At 43.4% G+C, this 23,030-nt stretch overlaps 2 protein-coding genes and 1 pseudogene across 3 annotated transcripts; 1 reads left to right on the forward strand and 2 right to left on the reverse strand.

The window, feature by feature from the left end:
• Positions 1 to 2,942: 2,942 nt before the first annotated feature.
• LOC109906915 (leukotriene B4 receptor 1-like) lies at positions 2,943 to 3,830 on the reverse strand. The gene has a single exon (XM_020504735.1). It carries the CDS (start codon positions 3,828 to 3,830, stop codon positions 2,943 to 2,945), a length of 888 nt encoding a protein of 295 aa, XP_020360324.1.
• A 323-nt stretch (positions 3,831 to 4,153) lies between these two features.
• LOC109906916 (protein misato homolog 1-like) lies at positions 4,154 to 11,521 on the reverse strand (annotated as a pseudogene).
• A 2,470-nt stretch (positions 11,522 to 13,991) lies between these two features.
• Positions 13,992 to 21,427, forward strand: LOC109907441 (transmembrane protein 79). 2 transcript variants are annotated; one of them, XM_020505401.2, is made up of 5 exons: positions 13,993 to 14,213; positions 14,742 to 15,607; positions 16,301 to 16,490; positions 16,742 to 16,970; positions 19,969 to 21,427. In XM_020505401.2, exons 2-5 carry the CDS (start codon positions 14,918 to 14,920, stop codon positions 20,159 to 20,161), a joined length of 1,302 nt encoding a protein of 433 aa, XP_020360990.2. In that variant the 5' UTR covers positions 13,993 to 14,213; positions 14,742 to 14,917; the 3' UTR covers positions 20,162 to 21,427. The 2 variants fall into 2 exon arrangements, with proteins under 2 accessions (XP_031649400.1, XP_020360990.2); XM_031793540.1 differs by lacking the exon at positions 16,301 to 16,490 and having other exon boundaries at positions 13,992 to 14,213; positions 14,742 to 15,602.
• Positions 21,428 to 23,030: the final 1,603 nt, after the last annotated feature.

Genomic DNA, 23,030 nt, shown 5'->3' on the forward strand with positions numbered 1-23,030 from the left:
CTTAGAAAAACGTAGCAATTTGATACGAAGGTTTGAGTACAAATGGGAAGATAAAACCGATCGGCCTCACGCAATACCACAGACTTTCTCAGTAAAAAAAAAGAATTGGTGGAAATGCACGTGAAAATTGTTCTCAGCCATTTTGCCACAACTTTCGAAGTATGCTTGGCGTCATTGTCTGTTTGGAAGACCCATTTGCGGCCAACCTTTAACTTCCTAACTGATATCTTGAGATTTTGCTTCAATATATCCACATCATTTTCCTCCCTCATCTATTTAGTGACATGCACCAGTCCCTCCTGCAGCAAAGCACCCTCACAACATGATGCTGCCACCCCCATGCTTCACGGTTGGGATGGTGTTCTTCGGCTTGCAAGCATCACCCTTTTTCCTTCAAACATAAAGATGGTCATTATGGTCAAACAGTTCCATTTTTGTTTCATCAGACCAGAGGACATTTCTCCAAAAAGTACAATCTTTGTCCCCATGTGCAGTTGCAAACTGTAGTCTGGCTTTTTAGGTTATGTCGATATGGGACTAGTTTTACTGTGGATATAGATAAGTTTGTACCGGTTTCCTCCAGCATCTTCACAAGGTCATTTGCTGTTGTTCTGGGATTGAGTTGCACTTTTTGCACCAGAGTACATCCATCTCTAGGAGACAGAACGTGTCTCCTTCCTAAGCGGTATGACGGCTACGTGGTCCCATGGTGTTTATACTTGCGTACTATTGTTTGTACAGATGAACGTGGTACCTTCAGGTGTTTTGCTCCCAAGGATGAACCAGACTTGTGGAGGTCTACCATTTTTTTCCTGAGGTCTTGGCTGATTTCTTTTGATTTTCCCATGTCAAGCAAAGTGGCACTGAGTTTGAAGGTCGGCCTTGAAATACATCCACAGGTACACCTCCAATTGACCCAAATTATGTTAATTAGCCTATCAGAAGCGTCTAAAGCCATTACATAATTTTCTGGAAGCTTTTCCAAGCTGTTTAAAAGGCACAGTCAACTTAGTGTGTGTAAACTTCTGACCCACTGGAATTGTGATACAGATTATTTCACCGTCTGTAAACAACTGTTGGAAAAATTACTTGTGTCGTGCACAAAGTAGATGCCCTAACCGACTTGCCAAAACTATAGTTTGTTAACAAGAAATTTGTGGAGTGGTTGAAAAACTAGTTTTAATGACTCCAACCTAAGTGTATGTAAAATTCTGACTTCAACTGTATGCACAGATAATGTTGGCTTCTTCCATAATGATGTAGTTTATAATGTTAAGTATTTGTACCTACTACCCTCCCTGGCGACACGTTTGCAATGCCACATATGTCGCTGAAATGAAAAAAATTATATGCATTAGCAAATGATAAAAATAAATATACCGTATTTCCTCAAATACGGTAATAAAGTAGATAACACTAAATATTTAACATGGCATTTCAGCTACATCATTAAAACGCAAGTGTAAATATGATAACAGATAATAATAATAAAAGACAAAAATATGAACTTATCATGTATTGTCGAGGAGGTGCATACAAATCTCAGAGCACGATGACACTGCTTTATTTTGTGATGTATCTGGTAAAAATATATATTATTTTACAAAGTTTATACAACAGAAGAAATATTTCTATTGTGAATAAGTATTACAATATCTATAATTACACACACTGAAATGTGAAGACTGTTACTCAACCTTATATATATATATATATATTAGGACCAGAGAGCAGAAAAACAACATGCAATATTTCACCTAATTAAATAGATTCAATATATATATTTTCTTTTTAAATTAAAAAAAAATTTTACGGCCAAATATGATTTCCATGACAGACCAATGAAGACCAAATACAAAGGAAAAGATCCTACTGATGAGCTAATGTGATGTTACAGAGGCAGAAAAAGGTCCTCTGGTTAAGCTATTTAGCCTGGCTCCTAGATGAAAAACTTGAAGAGTCATCACAAGGCGCCGGTAGGGAGACGCAGTCACGCATGAACATTTATTTCTTAGGCAGGAAACGCAACATATGAGCCCGCGGATACGTCTTGCGCAATAACTTCATATTCTCTGGACATTGAAGAATGACTAACAGTAACTTAAACACCCCCTGAGAAATGTCTCAAATGTCAAATAACTATTTATCACTCACCCTATTGAACTAAATCAATTCATGTAGATATGTCTGAATTACTTACCCTTAATATCAAGGATGCCAAATGATTAGGTGAAAGTACTCTTGCAAGTCCTGGTTATTCGTCCATGAAACGTCCCCCTCCTACGAACTTTTTTGCATCCGGTGGGCTTGGAGCATGCTCAATAGCTAACCATATCAGAGTCATTGTTTTGAGGGACCTCATTCTCATTGGATTTACATTAATTAATTTAATTCATCGGGATTTTCTTTGAGTCATGTACAACAAACAATGAACATAAACACGATTAATTCATTTAATGCAAACATATTTCTAGTTTGCTAATCAAACACATGCCCTAGTTGATTTTTTAGAGTGGGAAATTGGGGCTCCTCCGAAACAAAGCAGAAGTAGCCTACGTGTACTGCAAGAGAAACCAAAAATCTAGTTAATCATGAAAACATTACCAATTTATTTATGCATGAGAAAGCTCACGGAAGCAATATAATTGAGGATTTCACCAACGGTGGTCAAGCTTGAAGGGAGATAGATCGCCAAAGGGACTAATCTAGGCTACCCTATGGATACACAGAAAGTACAGGCTATACAGACCCAGATTCAGCAACCAAATAATGGGGGTTTTGTTGAGGACAAATAGCAGGGGTGAAAGGACTTGTTACGGTTAGGGGGGTTGGTTATGGGTAGGGTGAGGGTTATGGGTTGGCATGCCAGTCACATCCCTTTTGTCGCACCTGCAGAGGACAACTTCAGACATCAGATCTTTGTGGCCTGCTTCCCGCTTGGGCTAATTCCAGTTCCTCCGTGAGGCGAAGGCGTACAGGAAGGGGTCCAAACAGCTGTTGACAAATGTGAAGCTCCGGACGACACGTGCTGCCGCGCTCCTGTGGCGCAGCAGCACTGCCGACGCCTCTGGCCGGGAAGCCCGCAGCACCATGCCGGCAATGTCCACCATGTTGACAATGTGCACGGGGACCCAGAGGACAAAGAAGGCGACCAGAACACTGGTGACCAGCCGCGTCAACCTGGCGCTGTTGAACAGCGCCGTCTGGTTCACCTGCCGGTGGAGGCAGCAGTAGGACGTGACCAGCACAAAGAATGGGACCACAAACCCCAGAAAGGTCTCCAAGATGAGGACCGCTACTCTTTCAGCATCGGATTCACTGTGTCTCCGGCACTTGAGCTCGCCATCACCCACATAGCGAGTGGTCACGGCGGGGGCAGTCAGGGCGCAGGCGAGCCCCCACAGGGCCAGGACCAGCACCGCCTTCCCCTTGCGCCCCAGCCGGTTCCACATTTGCGGGTATAACACCTGGAGATAGCGCTGGACACCGAGTAGAGTGACCGTTAGCACGTTCGCGTACAGGCTGAGGTAGAGCAGGAAGGTGGCTAGCTTGCAGGTGGCACTGCCCAGAGTCCAGCCGTGCAGGAGAGAATAAATCCACATGGGCACAGTGGCCAGGCATAAGATGTCGGAGGACGCCAGGTTCAGTATGAGGCACAGGGTAAAGTTGGGGCGTCGGGACGAGCCGCGCAGGATGAACACCAGGACAGCTATGTTACCAGGGAGGCCCAACGCACAGCACAACCCCAGGATGATGCTCGAAATCAGGCGGCCCGAATCCGGGGAGGTGGGGTCCAAGCTGGAGGTGTTGGAGGAGTTGAGGTTATCCATAGTCGGTGAAAGATAATTGATCTAATAGCTATCTGGAAGACAGACTTTAGACATCTAATTCTATGTCTCTCGTTTTTGAAATCCTCGAAAGTTTCTCTTCTCTTGATCTCTTGTCATGGTGATATGAAACGCGATAGGGGTTAACTGCTTCTGGCCAGCTTCCTCTGAATGAGCTGTGGGTGTGTGGTTAACAGATACTTTCCATTTTGTCATTCAGGCTGTAGCGAACCCGATTCTCACAAATAGACACGACAGAGAAGGTTGTTTCAAGCTGTAGGCAAAACATCGAACGCCTCTTGTAGATGTAAGGGGCCGGCCACACAGATCTTTAAATATGTTTTGCCCCCATTAAATGATTCTTAATGTTAATGATTTTAACTTTTTTACAGAGATTAATGCGTAATGGATTTAATCCATCTCGGTGCTGCTGGTGCTTAAAGGAACAGCTTTTTCTTACCTGTCCGTGAATTTATGTCCATACTTCAATGCTGCCAGCTAGTGACATGAATAGAAAAACTACATTTCAAACATAATTGCACTTTTAATTTCCTCACTGCCACAGATTCTAGCATACATTTACCATGATTGCATCTTATGTTATCCCAATATAGGAAACTATTGACAACTGGACATTTGTATGATTAACATTTATGTGTACACACTTACATTTTTGTGGTTTATTAAAAAAATATATATATATTATCACTGCATTGTTGGGAAAGAGATCAAAGTAAGAATTTCACTAATGTTTTACACTTGTTGTATCCTGTGCACATGGCGAATAAACTCTGAAACTTGAGGGGGAAGTGACTATCAGTTCTCATATGTAGCCTACCATATTCTCCCTTCATCGACCTTATTCTACCACCCTATTTTCTCTCTTATTTCATAAGGACTTAGTTTCACTGTCCAACTATTATCTTTTGTCAATTAAAACCTCAATATTCTATCGTAACAGTTCTCCGTCACCATCTCAAACAGCGAGTCCATTGTTTCCAACCAGAATCCCCAATCCTTATCAAGTCTAAGTGAGTCTGTATGATCTCGAGTTGATCCTCTGGTGACTATACAATGTGGACGGGTGGGTCTGTCAATTCCAGTCGCGGTCCATCGAGACCCATCTATTCGGATGGTATGGAGTGTGCAGAATCGTTCTGGGCTAACAATGCAGAAGACGGAAAAGAGAAAATTACTCTTGTGGATGTCAGTCAATCGATTGTCGCATCATGCCTCTGCTATCGTCGCGGTAACAGCGAACCAGGAGGCCGAGTTGCTTCCGAGACTCCTGAAAGTCGGCCAGCTCAGTACCCCGGGAGAGGAAGCTGGGGGCGATGCGGCGGGGGTCCAGGGCGCTGGCACCACGCTGCAGCTCCAACAGCCACGGGCCCAGGGCCGGAGACGAGTGCAGGGAGGTGTGCACCCGGAGGAGGAGACTAGGGCACCTCGCTGTGGAAGAGAATCAAATAATGTTAGAGGGAAGGACCTGCCAATAATGAGAGACTGTTGGGTACAAGCATAGTGAGGCATAACAATAGATTATGTAGTGATAGATATTGTGAGGCAGAGATCTGGGCACAATGAGAGAAATAGAACTGACTGACAGGCAGAAAGACAAAGGGTTGAATATCCACATACAAATCACTTGTGTAGCCAGACAACATGGCGTTTACTATTATACTACTACCAAATTTAAAACACTTGCCCACCAATCCCCTTTCCCTGATACATGTGTAAATATTGTACTATACATTTTGCCTTCCCGTATTATACAAATTATATATATATATATATATATATATATATATATATATTTCATTCTACTGAGCCATTTACGTTATGTTCATATTGGTATATTTTATAATTGTTGTTGCATTGTCAAGAAGGAACCTGCAAGTAAGCATTTCATTGGAAAGTGTACACCATGTGTATCCTGTACATACCACTAATAAAACATGATAGCAGAAACAGAGGCATGGACCGAGTCAGATAGAGACAGACTTCGTTAAGAGCAGACAGAGATCCGGAGAGTGAGAGATACGGGACAAGCCACAGATGAATAGACCAGAAACATCCAGATTAGATTTACTCACAGTTGGGGGGGATGGGCCTGACTCTGCAGAAAGCCCTGGGGACCCAGGGACTGGCTGAATATCTGTGGGAAGGGCGGGGTCAGTTTACTGGGGCTTGATACAAGCTGGACCGAACTGCACAGGGGAGAAAGAAATGGGCAATTGTGATTTTCCTGGTTTAAAAATCAGCAGGATTGGTTCGGTGTAGGCTATCAAAATACTACAGTAGTGTGTGTTTAATGCGTGCATGTGGCCATGTCTCCGAGCCTGCCTGTATGCGAGTGTGTGACATTGTCCGTGCTGGTGTGTGTTTGAATACATGTGGTATTGTATGGGAGTGTGTGTATGTGAGGTTGACACTCACCAAGGCGTAGCAGGGTAGTGGGCATTGATGTAGGAGGCTAGCACGTCTTCCCTACAATCAAGGCTATGCAGCGGGGTGGGCGGCTGCATCCCTGGTCTCAGCTGGCTGGAGATGGGACCGCAACGTTACAGCAACGCACATTAACATCAGCAATGTTTCCACACACCTTCAGAACCATTGAATACATCTGCAACAATGTTAATTCAACCTTTGAATAAAGCTGACGAAAATCACTTATCTGATACACATCCGGAGTGGTATTGGCGTTTTGCATCTAAAACTCTAAACCCTATGTGTTGGAATACCCAGATGTACATATCACAGGAGGTTGGTGGCACCTTCATTGGGGTGAATGGGCTTGTGGTAATGGCTGGAGTGGAATTGGTGGAATGGTATCAAATACAAACACATGGTCTCCTAATGTTTGATGCCATTCCATTCGCTCCGTTCCAGCCATCATTATGAGCCGTCCTCCCCTCAGCAGCCTCCACTGGTACACATAGGCTTCCATGCCCCAGAAATACACTTGCAGTCGACAGAGTAACGCAATAGTAACATAACAGCCATGTTCTTTGACTCACCTAACCAGACTCTGCAACTCTAAACCCTTGAGCAGCTTGTGTGCAGCGTCGGTCAATCATGGCCGTCGCCCTGCTCGGGGCAAGCCGATAGGGGTTTCCACAGCAACGTGTTTGCGCAGTCACCCAGGGTGTCAGGGAGAGAGCTGCCCTGCGCCATAGGAAAGGGGAGGGCTCCGTACGCAGCTACCACCTGAGAAACATACACACACACCTCGGTCATATTCATTAGGCACCAAACGGAAGAGAACAGACTAAAACCTGACTGTCTCACACACACACAGTAAACCTGATAAATGTATAGTAGGCTATGTGGGGAAGACATAATGATTATCTTGTGTCCTGGACGATCCCTTCAAATGGTTTCTTTGAGGGGGATAACTGAAGCCAACCAGTACTTGTACCTGATTAAACCTTTTTTTTTTAACTAACCAGATTAGTCTCATTGGGATACAGTATTTTCTGACATACAGTAGAGACCTGGTCAAAGAAAGCACCCAGCACTCCTTTCTCCCGGACACGGCCAGTGCTTCGGCAAATTCCCACATGGAGGCGCTGTTGTACCTCAGCCGAGGTACAATGAGGGAGTCCAGGGCCAGAGCCAGCACAGAGCTGGAGTGGTACCAGAGTGACGGATGGAGGAGACAAAAATACACATTTCTGGGGTTGTCAGACATCTTAGGGGTGGCATACAAAAAAAAAATCCTCTCAAGCAACAAGGGGAGAGAGCGATGTCAATCATTTGCACTACTGCTCAATCGAGTCTATATACACTACATGACCAAAAGTATGTGCACACCTGCTCATCGAACATCTCATTCCAAAATTAATATGGAGTTGTTCCATCCTTTGCAGCTATAACAGCCTCCACTCTTCTGGGAAGGCTTTCCACTAGATGTTGGAACCTTGCTGCGCGGACTTGCTTCCATTCAGCCACAAGAGCATTATTGACGTCAGGCACGAATGTTGGGCCATTAGGCCTGGCTCGCAGTCGGCGTTCCAATTCATCCCAAAGGTGTTTGATAGGGTCAGGGTTTTGTGCAGGCCAGTCAAGTTCATCCACACCGATCTCAACCCATTTCTGTATGGGCCTCGCTTTGGCCACAGGGACATTGTCATGTTGAAAATGGAAAGGGCCTTCCCCAAACTGTTGCCACAAAGTTGGAAGCACAGAATTATCTAGAATGTCATTGTATGCTGTAGCATTAAGATTTCCTTTCACTAAGGGGCCTTGCCCGAACCATGAATAATAGCCCCAGGCCATTATTCCTAATCCACCAAACTTTACAGTTGGCGCTATGCATTGGGGCAGGTAGCATTTCCCCCGTCATCCGTCAAACTCAGATTAGTCCGTCGGACTTCAATGGTGAAATGTGATTCATTACTCCATAGAAGGTGTTTCCACTGTTCCAGAGTCCAGTGGTGGCGAGCTTTACACCACTCCAGCTGACGCTTGGCAATGCACATTGTGATCTTAGGCTTGTGTGCAGCTGCTCGGCCATGGAAACCTATTTCATACGGCTCCCGACGAACAGTTCTTGTGCTGACGTTGCTTCCAGAGGCAGTTTGGAACTCAGTAGTGTGTTGAGACGATTCGTACGCGCTTCAACATTCGGTGGTTGCATTCTGTGAGCTTGTGTGGCCTACCACTTCGCGGCTGAGCCGTTATTGCTCCTAGACGTTTCCACTTCACAATAACAGCACTTACAGGTGCAGCTCTAGCAGGGCAGAAATTCAACAAACTGACTTGTTGTAAAGGTGGTATCCTATGATGGTGCCACATTGAAAGTCACTGAGTTTTTCAGTAAGGCCATTCTACTGCCAATGTTTGTCTATGGAAATAGCATGGCTGTGTGCTCAATATTATACACCTGTCAGCAACAGGTGTGGCTGAAATAGCCGAATACACTAATTTGTTTGGGGTTTTAGGCTGGATTTCTGTACAGCACTTTGTGACATCAGCTGATGTAAGAAGGGCTTTATAAATAAGTTTGATTGATGATAGATGAGAGAAAGAGAGTGGTGTCTGTCTGAATCATGCCGTAGTTGAGGTGGGGGAAGGAGGGGGGTTGGGCGGGCCGTCCGCCCAGCCCACCTTTCAGGGTCAAAAGGCAGACGAAGGAGCTGTTATTGGCCATGTGGACCATGCCTAAGGAGTAGTTCAACAGGTGGTAGAGCTTCATCAGGGTCCGAGGAAAGCTACACAATGTCATAGCACTATACGAGCGCTTTGGCAGCTGTACTTATTCACAACACCAGACAAGAGTTGTGCATAAAACACAATTACTCTATGAGAGACGGACAACCTTATTACATTATAGTCATTAAATCTGTAGCAAATTGTGAAATAAAAACAAGACAACCGCAGATCTCAGCTGAGCTCTATGAATGACATTTATCTGCAAGCTTACGGAGAATAAGACCAATGGCATTACATGCCAAATACCTGGGCCATGTTCATTAGGCACCAAACGGAAGAAAGCTGATTGAAACAGGAAGGGATGACCTGGACTTGGCCAATAAGAAATGCTAATTTTCCGTTGCAAAGCGTTTTTCATTGTGTGCCCTGATGAACATGACCCTGTCGAAAAAAACAGCGCTAACTGAGGAACTGCCTGAAAATACACTGCAAACAACCTCCCTCTCGTCACTCACTGTGTCTGGGTGACTAACAGGTGCAAGTTCCCAGCTCAGGATGCCCCGTCCCCCATAGGAGTCCTGCAGCATCTCAGTGACCTTTGAACCCAGGCCGGAGAAGCCATCGGCCAGGTCACACAGCACCTGGAACCCCTGGGAGGGAGAGGGATGGCAGAAGGAAGGGAGAAAGGAGAGATGACAAACTGATGAAAATCAGTCATTCAAGGAGTGATTGTACCAAATGGGGCCTTTGTAAAGAACAAAGTATATTTGGGTGGATATGGATCTTTTTAGATATTCCAGTCTTGTACTTTTGCAGAATGAGGGTTGGTGATAACCCGTAATGGAGAGTCATGGTAGAGGATCACCAGTCAGTTACCTGTAGGTAGCCCTCTATGAAGAAGTGTAGTCTGTCCTCTAGATCCTCCAGCACTGAGCCCTGAAGCAGAGCCTCCCCCTGGCCAAACACTTCCAGATTGTGGGCCTCCCTAGCGACACAATGCCAAAATGAAGTTATTTTCCTAAGAATTCCAAGTTAGTTCTGCTGTGGTATATGGGAAACACACTCTGTGTGGACATCATTGGACAGGAAAAGGCGCACCGCTCGCTTACCAATACATTGTTTTATTAGACAAGATTAAAAGACCTTCTTCAGAATAATCACAAAGGGAATGGACAAGTTCATATAGGGCATGGGGAAGACAATTAGGTAGAAAACTCTCTTCAGCTGGGTGGTGCTAATGGGAGACAGCCTGGTAGACCATACAGGTTGGTACTCAGGCTGTGGTCAATGTTGCCACCTAGTGCGTAACTCCAACGTAAAATAAGCCGCACAGGCAGCGAATCACATAGATCACATTGCGAGAATTACAATGGATGGTACTGTAGATTTTTATGTCTCGACCCGGTCATACGTTTGGTGTACTGGAATTGAGTACAATTGCCACACCTGTTGTTGCCGGGGGAATATGCAGGAGGCTGGTCTTGTTTGCGCCTTGGCTGATGTCTGATTGGACAACACTGTCTTTAATGTTTTTAGCTCTACGGTAGGCGGATAACGTACTCTGTGTAAAATAATTGGAGTCGACCCAGCCACACAATATGACTCTATGTACCCTAAGAAAGGCACTGAGAATAATGTAGCGTATGTGACTTTCTTAATAATATTTCAAGTCCATTATCTGTTCTCCACCTCGTCAACTCTTTGGGTGTGCATCTTTGGCTGTTACTATTTTTGTCTGTTACTATTTGCTCTCACCCATCGTGGTTGTACTCGTGGATGACAGATTGTGTGAGGGTGCAGGTGGCTCCTCAAGAAGTCTGACCATACCCTCACATTGCTCTCCAGCCGGCAGGCTCCAAGCAGCTGTTCACCGTCTCCATGGCAACCACCCCTACACAGGAAACTCGGTTCGGTGAAAAGGAAGTGTGTCAGTGACAGAGAACCGCTCGTTTCTTGGTCTGATCCTCTTTGACCACATTTCTGGTCATACAGGTTTACACCCATAATAGTATGCTAACTTATAAATCACCTTTTTTTTGTTGCCACAGAGCACCTGCACTGTGGCAAAATGCTTCGTTTTTCGACCCTTACCGGAACAGTGAGGCACTGGAGTTGGGTCCAAATCAACCTCAGCCAATATCTCTCCCTTCTGGACATAAAATTAACTGTCAGAATGAGACACATGAATGAGAAGTGTTATGCCAGGTCCAACAACAACTCCAATTTTCTTGCACTGAGCCCCAAACCCTTTGGTGTTTGAAGAACAGCAATTATTGGACCGGTGTAAGTAATATGGAGGCGGCTCCACCTAGCCTTCCAACGGGATACAGGGAGTTTCGGCAATATTGTTTACACCTATCTGGTTCCTTCAGACATGCAATCGGCTAAGGGGTTAAAGGCTAGGGGATGTTTTTGGGCTATCTTATTTTTTTTAAACGTTAGGAAAGAGACGTAGTGTGCATGGTGTTTGTGTGTCATACGTCTAGCTTGTCCAGGTCTGGGAGGAAGGAGTCATTTGTTGGTAGGCTCTCTTTGGGCATCATTACATTGCCCTCCCTGCAAAGAAAAGTGATTTACTTCATACACATAGACAAGGTTTGAGGGAAACACACACACACAGGCAGGCAGGCAGGCAGGCACACACACAAACAGACAGACGCACCACGTGAGAGCGGTGGGATCCTTCCCAGGCTCATAGAGACTCCCCTCCTGTCTTTTTTCTCTCTCTCCTTGTTGTGTTAGCTAGCTACATGGAATGTTGTAATCTACACTGAACAAAAATATAAACACAACATGTAAAGATCCTCATGATTTTCCATATGCACAAAAAGCTTATTTCGCTCAAATGTTGTGCACAAATTTGTTTACATCCCTGTCAGTGAGCATTTCGCCTTTGGCAAGATAATCCATCCACCTGACAGGTGTGGCATATCAAGAAGCTGATTAAACAGCATGATCATTACATAGGTGCACCTTGTGCTGGGGGTCAAAAGGCTACTCTAAAATGTGTAGTTTTTTCACACAACACAATGCCACAGATGTCTCATGTTTTGAAGGAGGGTGCAATTGGCATGTTGACTGCAGGAATGTCCACCAGAGCTGTTGCCAGAGAATGAAATGTTAATTTCTCTACCATAGTCATTTTAGATAATTTGACAGGACATCCAACCAGCCTCACAACCGCAGACCACGTGTATGGTGTCGTGTCGACAAGCGGTTTGCTGATGTCAACGTTGTGAACAGAGTGGCCCATGTTGGCAACTTGGTTATGGTATGGGCAGGCATAAACTATAGACAACAAACACAATGGCACTTTATCGATGACAATTTGAATGCACAAAAATACCGTAACGAGAGCCTGAGGCCCATTGTTTTGTAAAGGTATCTATGACCAACAGATGCATATCTGTATTCCCAGCCATGTGGCATCAATAGAATAGTGAATTTATAGTTATGTCTTGCTCTTGCTGTCTATAACATTAGCTGGCTGTCAATGGTTGTTGCAGTCAACTGTGGGCCACACCCTCTCCTCGCTCACTTTCGCTGCACCCTCTGTTTTGTGCACCAAAACACCACTCTTCTCCGTATTGTTAGCCTGGCTATTTCAGCTTGAATGTACGATAGCTAGCCACAACTATTGACATTGTTAGCTAGCTAGCTAACCACGTACTGCACTTGTGATTAGCTAAAATAGTAGCTAGCTAGCTTGCAAAAACATCATCAGTTTCCAGAATTGCCATAGAGCACATGCAGATGGGTATCAACCTGTAAATTCCACCAATGTGTGCAGACGAAGTTAGAATAGTGCCAGAGTTGACTTCTCTAAACAGGCTACCCATCCTGAGGTCTATGAGGTAAATAAGCAATAAGGCCCGAGGAGGGGTGGTATATGGCCAATATACCACTGCTAAGGGCTGTTCTTATGCACGACTCTTAGGTGTGGTATATTGGCCATATATCACAAACCCCCGAGGAGCCTTATTGTTATTATAAACTGGTTACCAACGTAATTAGAGCAGTAAAACTAAATGTTTTGTCATACCCGTGGTATACAGTCTGATAAACCATGGCTGTAGACCAATCAGCATTCAGGGCTCGAACCACCCAGTTTCTAATCAAAAATATATCACAAATGCATAAATCTGTTAATTTTACAAGATTTCTTAGAATATGGAATATGATGCTCCATCATGGCAAGCAAACATGACAACAGATTTATAGATCACTGTAACAGGTGCAAGTTTCAGAAGGAGCCCACCCTTGATGAAGGCAATAGCGTCTACTATTGGCTAATAAGAAGTACATGAACGAATATGATTCGCTCTTTGAAACGTTTTTCAAAATAGTGTTTATTTTGTCATTGTGTGCTGAATTATATTGTTTTATACACATATGTGTATGTTATATTATTCTGTTTTTATTGTAATGTATACAGGGCTCTCTTGTAAAATAGATGTTTAATCTCAATATGACTCCCTGTTTAAATAAAAATACAATTGTTCCGTTTCGCCGTGGAGGCAAACATGCAGCACGTTAGTATTTTTTTTATTTGACCTTTATTTGACTAGGTAAGTCATGAACAAATTGTTATTTTCAATGACGGCCTATGAACAGTGGGTTAACTGCTTTGTTCAGGGGCAGAACAACAGATTTCAGTTAGTAGTCCAACGCTCTAACCACCAGGCTACCTGCCGTCCCAGTATGTATTACAGGAGCGCAGTGGGACAGTCTCCTCCTTGTACAGTAGACTGTCGATAGACTAGTGACGAGCGGTATAGTAATAAACCTACCTGCGATTTATGAAAATCTATGTTTGAATAGTGTAATTATTATAAATGCGAGGAAAACCTATTTTGAGAGCATGTATTTAATATGTATTTAGACAATGAAATAGGCAGTGCTATAATACAATTATGGGTAACCAATACAGCCTAATTATGAGAGGCATCGCCATTGTTTAAAAATAACAAAATAATAAATAAAAAAATGTGCACTGTGGCCTACTTCAAAACGAAACGTCATCGTGGGTGGAGTTATCACATGATATGAGTAACCACAAAAACTTTTCTGCAACGATTTACCTTGCCGCAACGATTTACCTTGCCGCACCTGTCAAACAACTCGAGTTTCACATTACGACACAAATCTGAAAAACACTTCCTTCTTGCACTGAGCCAATTCCACGTTTTTACTATTTTAATCTTATGGAGCAGCATGCAGCCTAGACGTCGGGTAAGTCAGTCTAACTACGACTAACTAAGTACATCAGTTCAAAGTTCCTTATGTCATGGATTTAATGGCACTGGATAGGTAGGATAAGGTCCAGTATCTGGAGACCAGAGAGACTCACAAAAACGTTTTTGCGATATGGACATAGTGCGGAAACGGAGAACGCAATGTTGTCGCAAAATCAAATACTCTAAACCAGACCCACAAAACAAGTTATTGCGACATTGCTTATTTTTAAAGTAATCCGTTTCCGTACTACGCCTATATTAAAGTAGGAATACGTTTTTCATTATTAAAGAACTGCATCTCATTGGTAGGCTACTAGTAGTATAATATAAATCAATATGTATCTCGTGCGTGCAGTGGGCTTTAGAATGTTGATAAATCGCATTCCGTAGAGGAAGGTACACTTCATCCATTTTAAAGATTCAAAGTTCAATGCTCACTGATGACTCTCAGCTCATTAGCTTATCAAATGGATTGTTTTACTGTGTGCCTGCAAACCATTGTTTTGTCACTCTTCCCTTTCAGGTGAATGAATAGAACTTGACCTTATGAGAATGAGGTTTGGCACCAACTTATAATTGTAAATCTTGAAACTGAAAAGTAAATAGTCACTTTGCAGGAAGACACACTGGCCAATAATTGCACACACAACACAGCCCAGACGGGAATATCATACAGATAGAGACAGGTGAGAAACAGTGATGTCCGTGCACCTGACTTTAAATCCAGATGAAGACAGAGCCGGAGGGCCTTCTAAAACCAGTGGGTCTACTGCTGCAGGACCTCAAACACCTGGAACGGAACAACAGGGCCTAGAGCACAGGGGGATGGAAAAAGAGAAGGGGGAAGAGGATGAGAAGCAAGAGGCGAAAAAGGAAACCAGCTCCGCTGCCTTGGAGCCTAGCACTTTGCTGTGGCTGGGAGACAGAGAGGGAGAGAAAGGAGGTGTGGTGTCTGAGAGCGAGGGAGCTGAAGGGGAGGAGGAGAGGGAGGCAGAGAGGATAGGAGGGAGCACAGAGCTTCTGGAGGGACAGGAGAGCCAGCCAGAGAGTGAGCGAAAGGCAAAATGGAGAGAGAGCATGCCAGAGGGAGAGAGATGGAGAGATGATGAGTTTGAGGGAGGCCAAGGTGAGGAAATGGATGGTTCGCTTGCAGATGATGAGGAAGAGGAAGGCCCAGTGAATTGGATGCCAGAGAAGGTTGCGCAGGTCTTCACTCCGACAGTGATAGTGCGTCCATCTAGCAAATGGGAGGAGTTCCCACTCGAAAATAGCAAATATGGAGAGATGGATACTGAGAAGAGACCTTTCTTAGAGCCCCAGACACCAACAGCCCCACCAGTACTCTACTACCCACAGTGGACAGAGGAGCCGGACAACTACACACGTATGTACCAGTGCCGGACCAATACCATTAATACTAATTGGGGTCAGTTCCATTTAAGTTCTAATCAGTGTAGGGATTCAAGTACATTCCTATGAAGAAAAAAAGCATTTGTCATCATGTAAAATTTTCAATAAACGGTATATCAACACAACTGGATTCTAAAAAATATAGGTTACATAAAACGATTATCTGATCTTTTCCCCTCTGATTAGACATGTTTTTAGCTCTAATGACACCCCAATGGTGGAACCAGCTTCCCCCTGAAGCTAGGACAACAGAGTTCCTGCCCATCTCCCGAAAACATCTGAAAAACTAACTCTTCAAAAGAGTATCTGAAATAATCCCACAGCACCCCCTCCTCACCCCTGATAGCTACTTTATTGTGGGGAAAAGTACTTACTGTGATATGTGGTTGTCCCACCTAGCTATCTTAAGATGAAAGTCGCTCTGGATATGAGTGTCAGCTAAGTGAATAAAATGTAAAAATGAATCTCTTTCCTGTTGTGAGAAATTGGTATGAAAATTGTCATGTAAAATTTGAGGCAGCATAATAAGAAGTCTACATATTTCCGATCGTCATCGACCAAAGAGAAGGCTGTTTAATTTTTTTTATTAATACTTTGAGTTATTGTATTCTACAAACCCAATTTTCTCCAGGTTTGGCTGTAGTTTTATTGAACCCAGATTTCTCTGTTATATGTGGTGGTAGTTGTGGGGATGTTCTGAAACTTGGCCTGGGCATTGGTGCTGCAGCTGTTCTCTTCCCTCTACTTGTGTGGGGCGGCTATGCCCTTTTGCCCTTTGATGTCCCACCCCTGGACAGCGCCCCTCTCAGGCTGGTGTACACACTGCGCTGCTCCTTCTTTGCTGTCATACCCATTATGCTAGGTAAGACTGTGGACTATTAGGGTTGGGCTGTGATATATGTTATCACCTATTAGAGATTATTGAATAGATTAAATGTGTGTCACTTCTTTGCTCTGGGCAATGCTAATGTTTTTATCACTTTTTTTGGGAGAGTTGGGAGAGTACCAATCTTCCTCTATCTCGGTCCCCCCCCCCCCCCCTGCACTGTCTTCCTCTTCCCTCTTCCCTCCACCCATCTCTTCTCCTCCCTCCCCTCCCACCCCCTCTCCCAGGTGTGCTGGTGCAGGGGTTTGCGCGGCTGCGCTACGGCGCCCTAACACCCCTCTATGAGGCCAAGGTGGGGGAGGAGAGCCGGGAGGTGGCAGTCCACCGGCACTACGTGGGCGACTCACTCTCCCTCTTCCTACTCTACTTCCTGCAGCTGGCCGTCATGGCCACCTACATCAGCCAGGACCTGCTCAAGATGGTGCCCCTGCTCACCATCGTCTTTGCCTTCGGCAGGTGAGTGCCTGTGACTAACCTGTGTGTGTGTGTTCACTACTTAGTCTCAGTGGTAGCAGTGCGTTCTGCGTTGTATGTTTATTACAATGAAATCTCTTGCAAAGTTTTTAGTTTCAGTATGTTGCATTGAAAGTGGCTAATATTCCGTTGATTAGATCACAACTACCACAGTAAAGGGAAACGTTGGTGTTAACAGGGAAAACTCTAGAACAGTGGTCACCAAACTTTTCTGAGTCAAAATGCCGATCAGATCATTTTTACACATTACTTAAAAAGTGTACGCCTGTGCAACATTAACCAATTAAAGAGTACTGAAGCAATGAGTTGCCCTGCCAATGCATTGTTGTTCAGGCCATTTAAAAATAAAATAAAAAGTATATTTAAAAATTTGAGGTAGGCTATATGATAACACCTGTAATTACTTGTACTTGTAAGGCACAACCAAATAATTAGCTTTTATTTGTATTTTTCTGGGCTGATTGTGCCTACGTCTGATGGTCAGCAGAGGGAGAGAGCAGCAGACTGAGGGTCCGCCTGTCAACATCCCTCTGCTCTCCCTTTCCTCCACTGACCAAAAAGGGACACATTCTTCTAGCTGATGGCAAAGCTCGAGTCGCCTCATGCATAAATTCATGTTACTCCTATGAACAGAGAAAGTGAAACATTTCTCGATACTAAAAATGACCCAATCCGCTAATAATAATAACAACGCAAGCCTATAGGTACACTTTCCTACTCATTCATTGCTGCTGCAGTGCTTGTTGGAGCACTGAGTGGAAATGGGAAGAATGTGCATTTTATGGCTTACAAGTGTTGACAGTGCTGAGTAAGAACTTAAACATGAACTCACTCATAAAAAAACAGCAGCTCTTTGCTGTATGTGTTGAGTCTCTCTCTTTGCTGTATGTGTTGAGTCTCTCTCTTTGCGGTAGCTTTCTTTTTTTGCCTGCTACGTTACTGCAGAAACAGTAATCTGAGCCATCCGATTGGCCAGCGGTAGGCCTAAAGTGCAATTGATTTGCTCTCCGGGCCTGCCAGGAAGGCAGAGTTTGTACCTTCAGACACATGAAATGGTACAAAATGGCAACAGTTGTCTACCCGGCACGCAGGGCAGCTGAATTGGGTGCACCTACCGGCAACAGCCTGAGACAAAAAATAAAGAGGGTGGGAAAAAAAGTGTCTTTTTTTTTGCTGAAATGTTTGACTAGTAATGCCTTGGATTGACCAGTAGGTGACCACTACTCTAGAGTGAAGTTCAATCTCGTGCTTCTCTCTGTGGGCTAATATTTATTCTGGGTGCCAGTCCCAAAGGGAACATTGCTTATCACCGATCTATACTTTCACCCGACATTGTTATCCTTGTCTTTTCTAACCTAATGATGTTTGTAAACACTTACAGTACCAGTCAAAGTTTGGACACACCTACTTATTCCAGGGTTGTTCTTTATTTGGACTGTTTTATACATTGTAGAATAATAGTGACGACATCAAAACGATCTAATAACACATGGAATCATGTAGTAACCAAAAAAGCGTTAAACAAATCAAAATATGAGATTCTTCAAAGTAGCCACCCTTTGCCTTGACAGCTTTGCACACTCTTGGCATTATCTCAACCTGCTTCATGAGGTAGTCACCTGGAATGCATTTCAATTAACAGGTGTGCCTTGTTAAGTTAATTTGTGGAATTTCTTTCCTTAATGAGTTTGAGCCAATCAGTTGTGTTGTGACAAGACAGTCATATTTGTTAAAAGACAAAGTCCATATTGGGTCAAGAACAGCTCAAATAAGCAAAGAGAAATGACAGTCCATCATTACTTGAAGACCTGAAGGTCAGTCAATCCTGAACATTTCAAGAACTTTGAAAGTTTCTTCAAGTGCAGTCGCAAAAACCATCAAGCGCTATGATGAAACTGGCTCTCATGAGGACCACCACAGGAAAGGAAGACCCCAAAGTTACCTCTGCTGCAGAGGAGTTAACTGCACCTCAGATTGCAGCCCAAATAATTGCTTCACAGAGTTAAAGTAACAGACACATCTCAACATCAACTGTTCAGAGGAGATTGCATGACTCAGGCTATTATTATTGAATTTCTGCAAGAAACCACTCAAGGACACCAATAAGAAGATACTTGCTTAGGCTAAGAAACATGAGCAATGGACATTAGACAGGTGGAAATTTGTCCTTTAGTCTGATGAGTCCAAATTTGAGACAGAGCAGGTGAACGGATGATCTCTGCAAATGTGGTTCCCACCGTGAAGCATGGAGGTGTGATGGTGTTTTGCTGGTGACACCCTGATTTATTTAGAATTCAAGGCACACTTATACCAGCATGGCTACCACAGCATTCTGTAGTGATACGCCTTCCCGTTAGTCCCACTAAACACAATCATTCATTTTTAACAGGACAATGATGCAAAACACACCTCCAGGCTGTGTAAGGGCTATTTGACCAAGGAGAGTGATTGAGTGCTGCATCCGATGACCCTGCCTCCACAATCAACCGACCTCAACCCAATTGAGATGGTTTGGGATGAGTTGGACTGCAGAGTGAAGGAAAAGCAGCCAACAAGTGCTCCGCATATGTGGGAACTCATTCAAGACTGTTGGAAAAGCATTCCTCATGAAGTTGGTTGAGAGAATGCCAAGAGTGTGCAAATCTGTCAAGGCAAAGGGTGGCTACTTACACTATTATTATAATTTTTTAACACTTTTTTGTTGTTGTTGGTTACTACATGATTCCATATGTGTTATATCATAGTTTTGATGTCTCCACTATTCTACAATGTAGAAAATAGTAAAAAATAAAGAAATCCTTGAATGAGTAGGTGTGTCCAAACCTTTAACTGGTACTGTACGTGTTTACATACCTTCTCCGTATATTATCTCCATGGACCATGCAAAACAAACTCACCCAATGTCACTTCTTCTATAGGCTGATCTACTGGGTTTGTGTGACCCAATTGGCTGATCTTGTTGTGATCTCTCACCCTACAGGCTGATCTACTGGGTGTGTGTGACCCTAGGCAGCAGCGTGAGGGGTTTGGGCTTCGGCCTCTCCTTCCTGCCCATACTGGTCATGTTGGGCGCCAACCTCTACTTTGTGTGCTCGTCAGTCAGTGAAGGGGCTGTCTTTGATGTGGCCCCGCCCACCACCACCCCACCTCCCAGGCAGAGTTGGTGGGGCTAGGAGGAAGAGGAGTAGATATGCCCAATCCTGAAGATTAAATGGACCCTAGACACATAGACCTGAAAGGATTAGATATTACCATGTAACTTATATCTACAGTATCATATGTACACTTTGCCTTCTGATAGATCAGAGGCACGTTCCTTAGGCAAACGTTGTGCAATCTTGCAGATAGAAATGTATTCCTCACGCTACATGCTGAGATGCAAGTCTGTTCTCAACAATATAACACACGAGTTCCTCAGTGTTTTGCCCTACTGAATAATTGGAGTGAATAGTTCAATTGTTGGCACCCACTCATTGTCATGATTGTTTGGAAGGAGCAAGGGAGAAGAATTATGTTCCTCAGCTTGGATTTCATGTCCTTCATCTGGAACATATTGGATCACATTGAACAATGGTTTATGGAGAGCTGGACAATGCATTAAGATGACGTGGGGCTAGTAACAGTTAGCCACCCCAATGAAGTTTACCTGTAGTAGAATGATTGTGATATAAAGTGTCTTAAGCTGTACATAAGCCAAAGAGGAATGGACCATCCATAAAATAAGACATGTAAGGCCTGGGTTGTGTTCATTAGGCACAAAATGTTTAAAAAAAAGTTAATGTAGCAAAGGAAAATTAACGTTTAAAATGTGTTTTATTGGACAAGCCCAGGTTGTTCTTCCCTGTCTGTTTTCCTCCGTTTGTTGCCTAAAACGTTTGTTGTTGCCTTTGTGCAGTATATCCTTACTAACTAGAATTGTGTTTTATTCTAATCTCATGACTTTGGTGAAGGATGGTCCAGAGCTTCACTGGAAGGTTTCATAATGAGCTATGACGACATGACTAGTTAGCACTATACAGTACATCCTGAAGGGGGTGGTCTTCCCCAAGTTATTAAAATGTATGAAGACTTAAGTGCCAACATTGAAGTATAAACCTAGGGCGGAGTTGACTTTTTTGAATGCATATAACATAAAATCAATTTGGATATTTTATTATTTCTTCAACTGCCATGTTTACATTTATTTCCTTTCTACAATAGTACAACATTTACTACTCCCACAATGAATGGGAATGAAGAATATGTTGATAATTGACAGCTATTTAAGAATGCGTTGTTAATTATGTCTGTACAGTACCATAACCAATGCACATACATTGTCCTGTTTGTATATGCAGACAGCTCATAATTGTTGTGTTTCTTTTGGGCATTCTCTTTCAATGTTTACACTATCTTAATGGAATGATGTGATTCACATAATAAAGTAGCTACTAATCTTGCGTTTTGTCATGACATCATGAAGCCAAAGGATTGACAGTAACTAGTTCAAAAGCAGTGGTGTGTTTTCATGGATGCCAAGGGAAGCCAGGCTTCCCCAAGGAATTAACCAAGAAAAACATACAAAATAACGTGTCTTTAGTCTCAGTGTTTCATACATTTCCTTCGATTTGCAAGAGGCTGAATGTATGTCACTGGAGAAAGCGTACGAAACCGCGCCCCTCTCAGTATGCGTAGCATATGATGCTGTCTGGTCAAACAGAGCATGGCATTGTTGCAGCCCATAGCACTGAATGCAAGGGAAGTCAACAAGCATTTGCCCCCCCCCTTGATAAAAGTATAAAATAATAGCCAATCAGTGTTGAGCTAAACTGAGTGCGCTCAGCTGTGAATGGTCCTTGCATGCCAAAACAAAAGTGTTAAGGGAAGCCAGTTTGGATTTGGCTTCAGACCAATCACACCAGAAAACAAAAAACGTAATTGACAGACGTAAAACTTGAATTGTTGCATCTCGTTGTCCTCCGATGGCTATCTACTAGGATTAAATTCCTGACATTTAATCCTAGTAAAAATTCCCCATATTAGGTCAGTTAGGATCACCACTTTATTTTAATTTTTTAATGGCATCAGACCGAGGCTCTGCATCTGTCCTCGTGCTCCTAGACCTTAATGCTGCTTTTGATACCATCGATTACCACATTCTTTTGGAGAGATTGGAAACCCAAATTGGTCTACACGGACAAGTTCTGGCCTGGTTTAGATCTTATCTGTCAGAAAGATATCAGTTTGTCTCTGAATGGTTTGTCCTCTGACAAATCAACTGTAAATTTCGGTGTTCCTCAAGGTTCTGTTTTAGGACCACTATTGTTTTCACTATATATTTTACCTCTTGGATGTCATTCGAAAACAATGTTAACTTTCACTGCTATGCGGATGACACACAGCTGTACATTTCAATGAAACATGGTGAAGCCCCAAAATTGCCCTCGCTAGAAGCATGTGTTTCAGACGTAAGGAAGTGGATGGCTGCAAACTTTCTACTTTTAAACTCGGACAAAACAGAGATGCTTGTTCTAGGTCCCAAGAAACAAAGAGATATTCTGTTGAATCTGACAATTAATCTTAATGGTTGTACAGTCGTCTCAAATACAACTGTGAAGGACCTCGGCGTTACTCTGGACCCTGATCTCTCTTTTGAAGAACATATCAAGACCATTTCAAGGACAGCTTTTTTTCCATCTACGTAACATTGCAAAAATCAGAAACTTTCTGTCCAAAAATGATGCAGAAAAATGAATCCATGCTTTTGTCACTTCTAGGTTAGACTACTGCAATGCTCTACTTTCCGGCTACCCGGATAAAGCACTAAATAAACTTCAGTTAGTGCTAAATACGGCTGCTAGAATCCTGACTAGAACCAAAAAATTTGATCATATTACTCCAGTGCTAGCCTCCCTACACTGGCTTCCTGTCAAGGCAAGGGCTGATTTCAAGGTTTTATTGCTAACCTACAAAGCATTGGGCTTGCTCCTACCTATCGCTCTGATTTGGTCCTGCCGTACATACCTACACGTACGCTACGGTCACAAGACCCAGGCTTTCTCC

Source organism: Oncorhynchus kisutch, linkage group LG17, assembly GCF_002021735.2.
Source record: "Oncorhynchus kisutch isolate 150728-3 linkage group LG17, Okis_V2, whole genome shotgun sequence".
Classification (NCBI taxonomy): Eukaryota; Metazoa; Chordata; class Actinopteri; order Salmoniformes; family Salmonidae; genus Oncorhynchus; species Oncorhynchus kisutch.

Coding starts and splice junctions, on each gene's coding strand:
- LOC109906915 (XM_020504735.1), bottom strand. CDS start 3,830: ATGGATAACCTCAACTCCTCCAACACCTCCAGCTTGGACCCCACCTCC.
- LOC109907441 (XM_020505401.2), top strand. CDS start 14,918: ATGTCCGTGCACCTGACTTTAAATCCAGATGAAGACAGAGCCGGAGGG. Junction 15,608..16,300: donor CGGACAACTACACACGTATG/TACCAGTGCCGG, acceptor TTCTCTGTTATA/TGTGGTGGTAGTTGTGGGGA. Junction 16,971..19,968: donor ATCGTCTTTGCCTTCGGCAG/GTGAGTGCCTGT, acceptor CTCACCCTACAG/GCTGATCTACTGGGTGTGTG.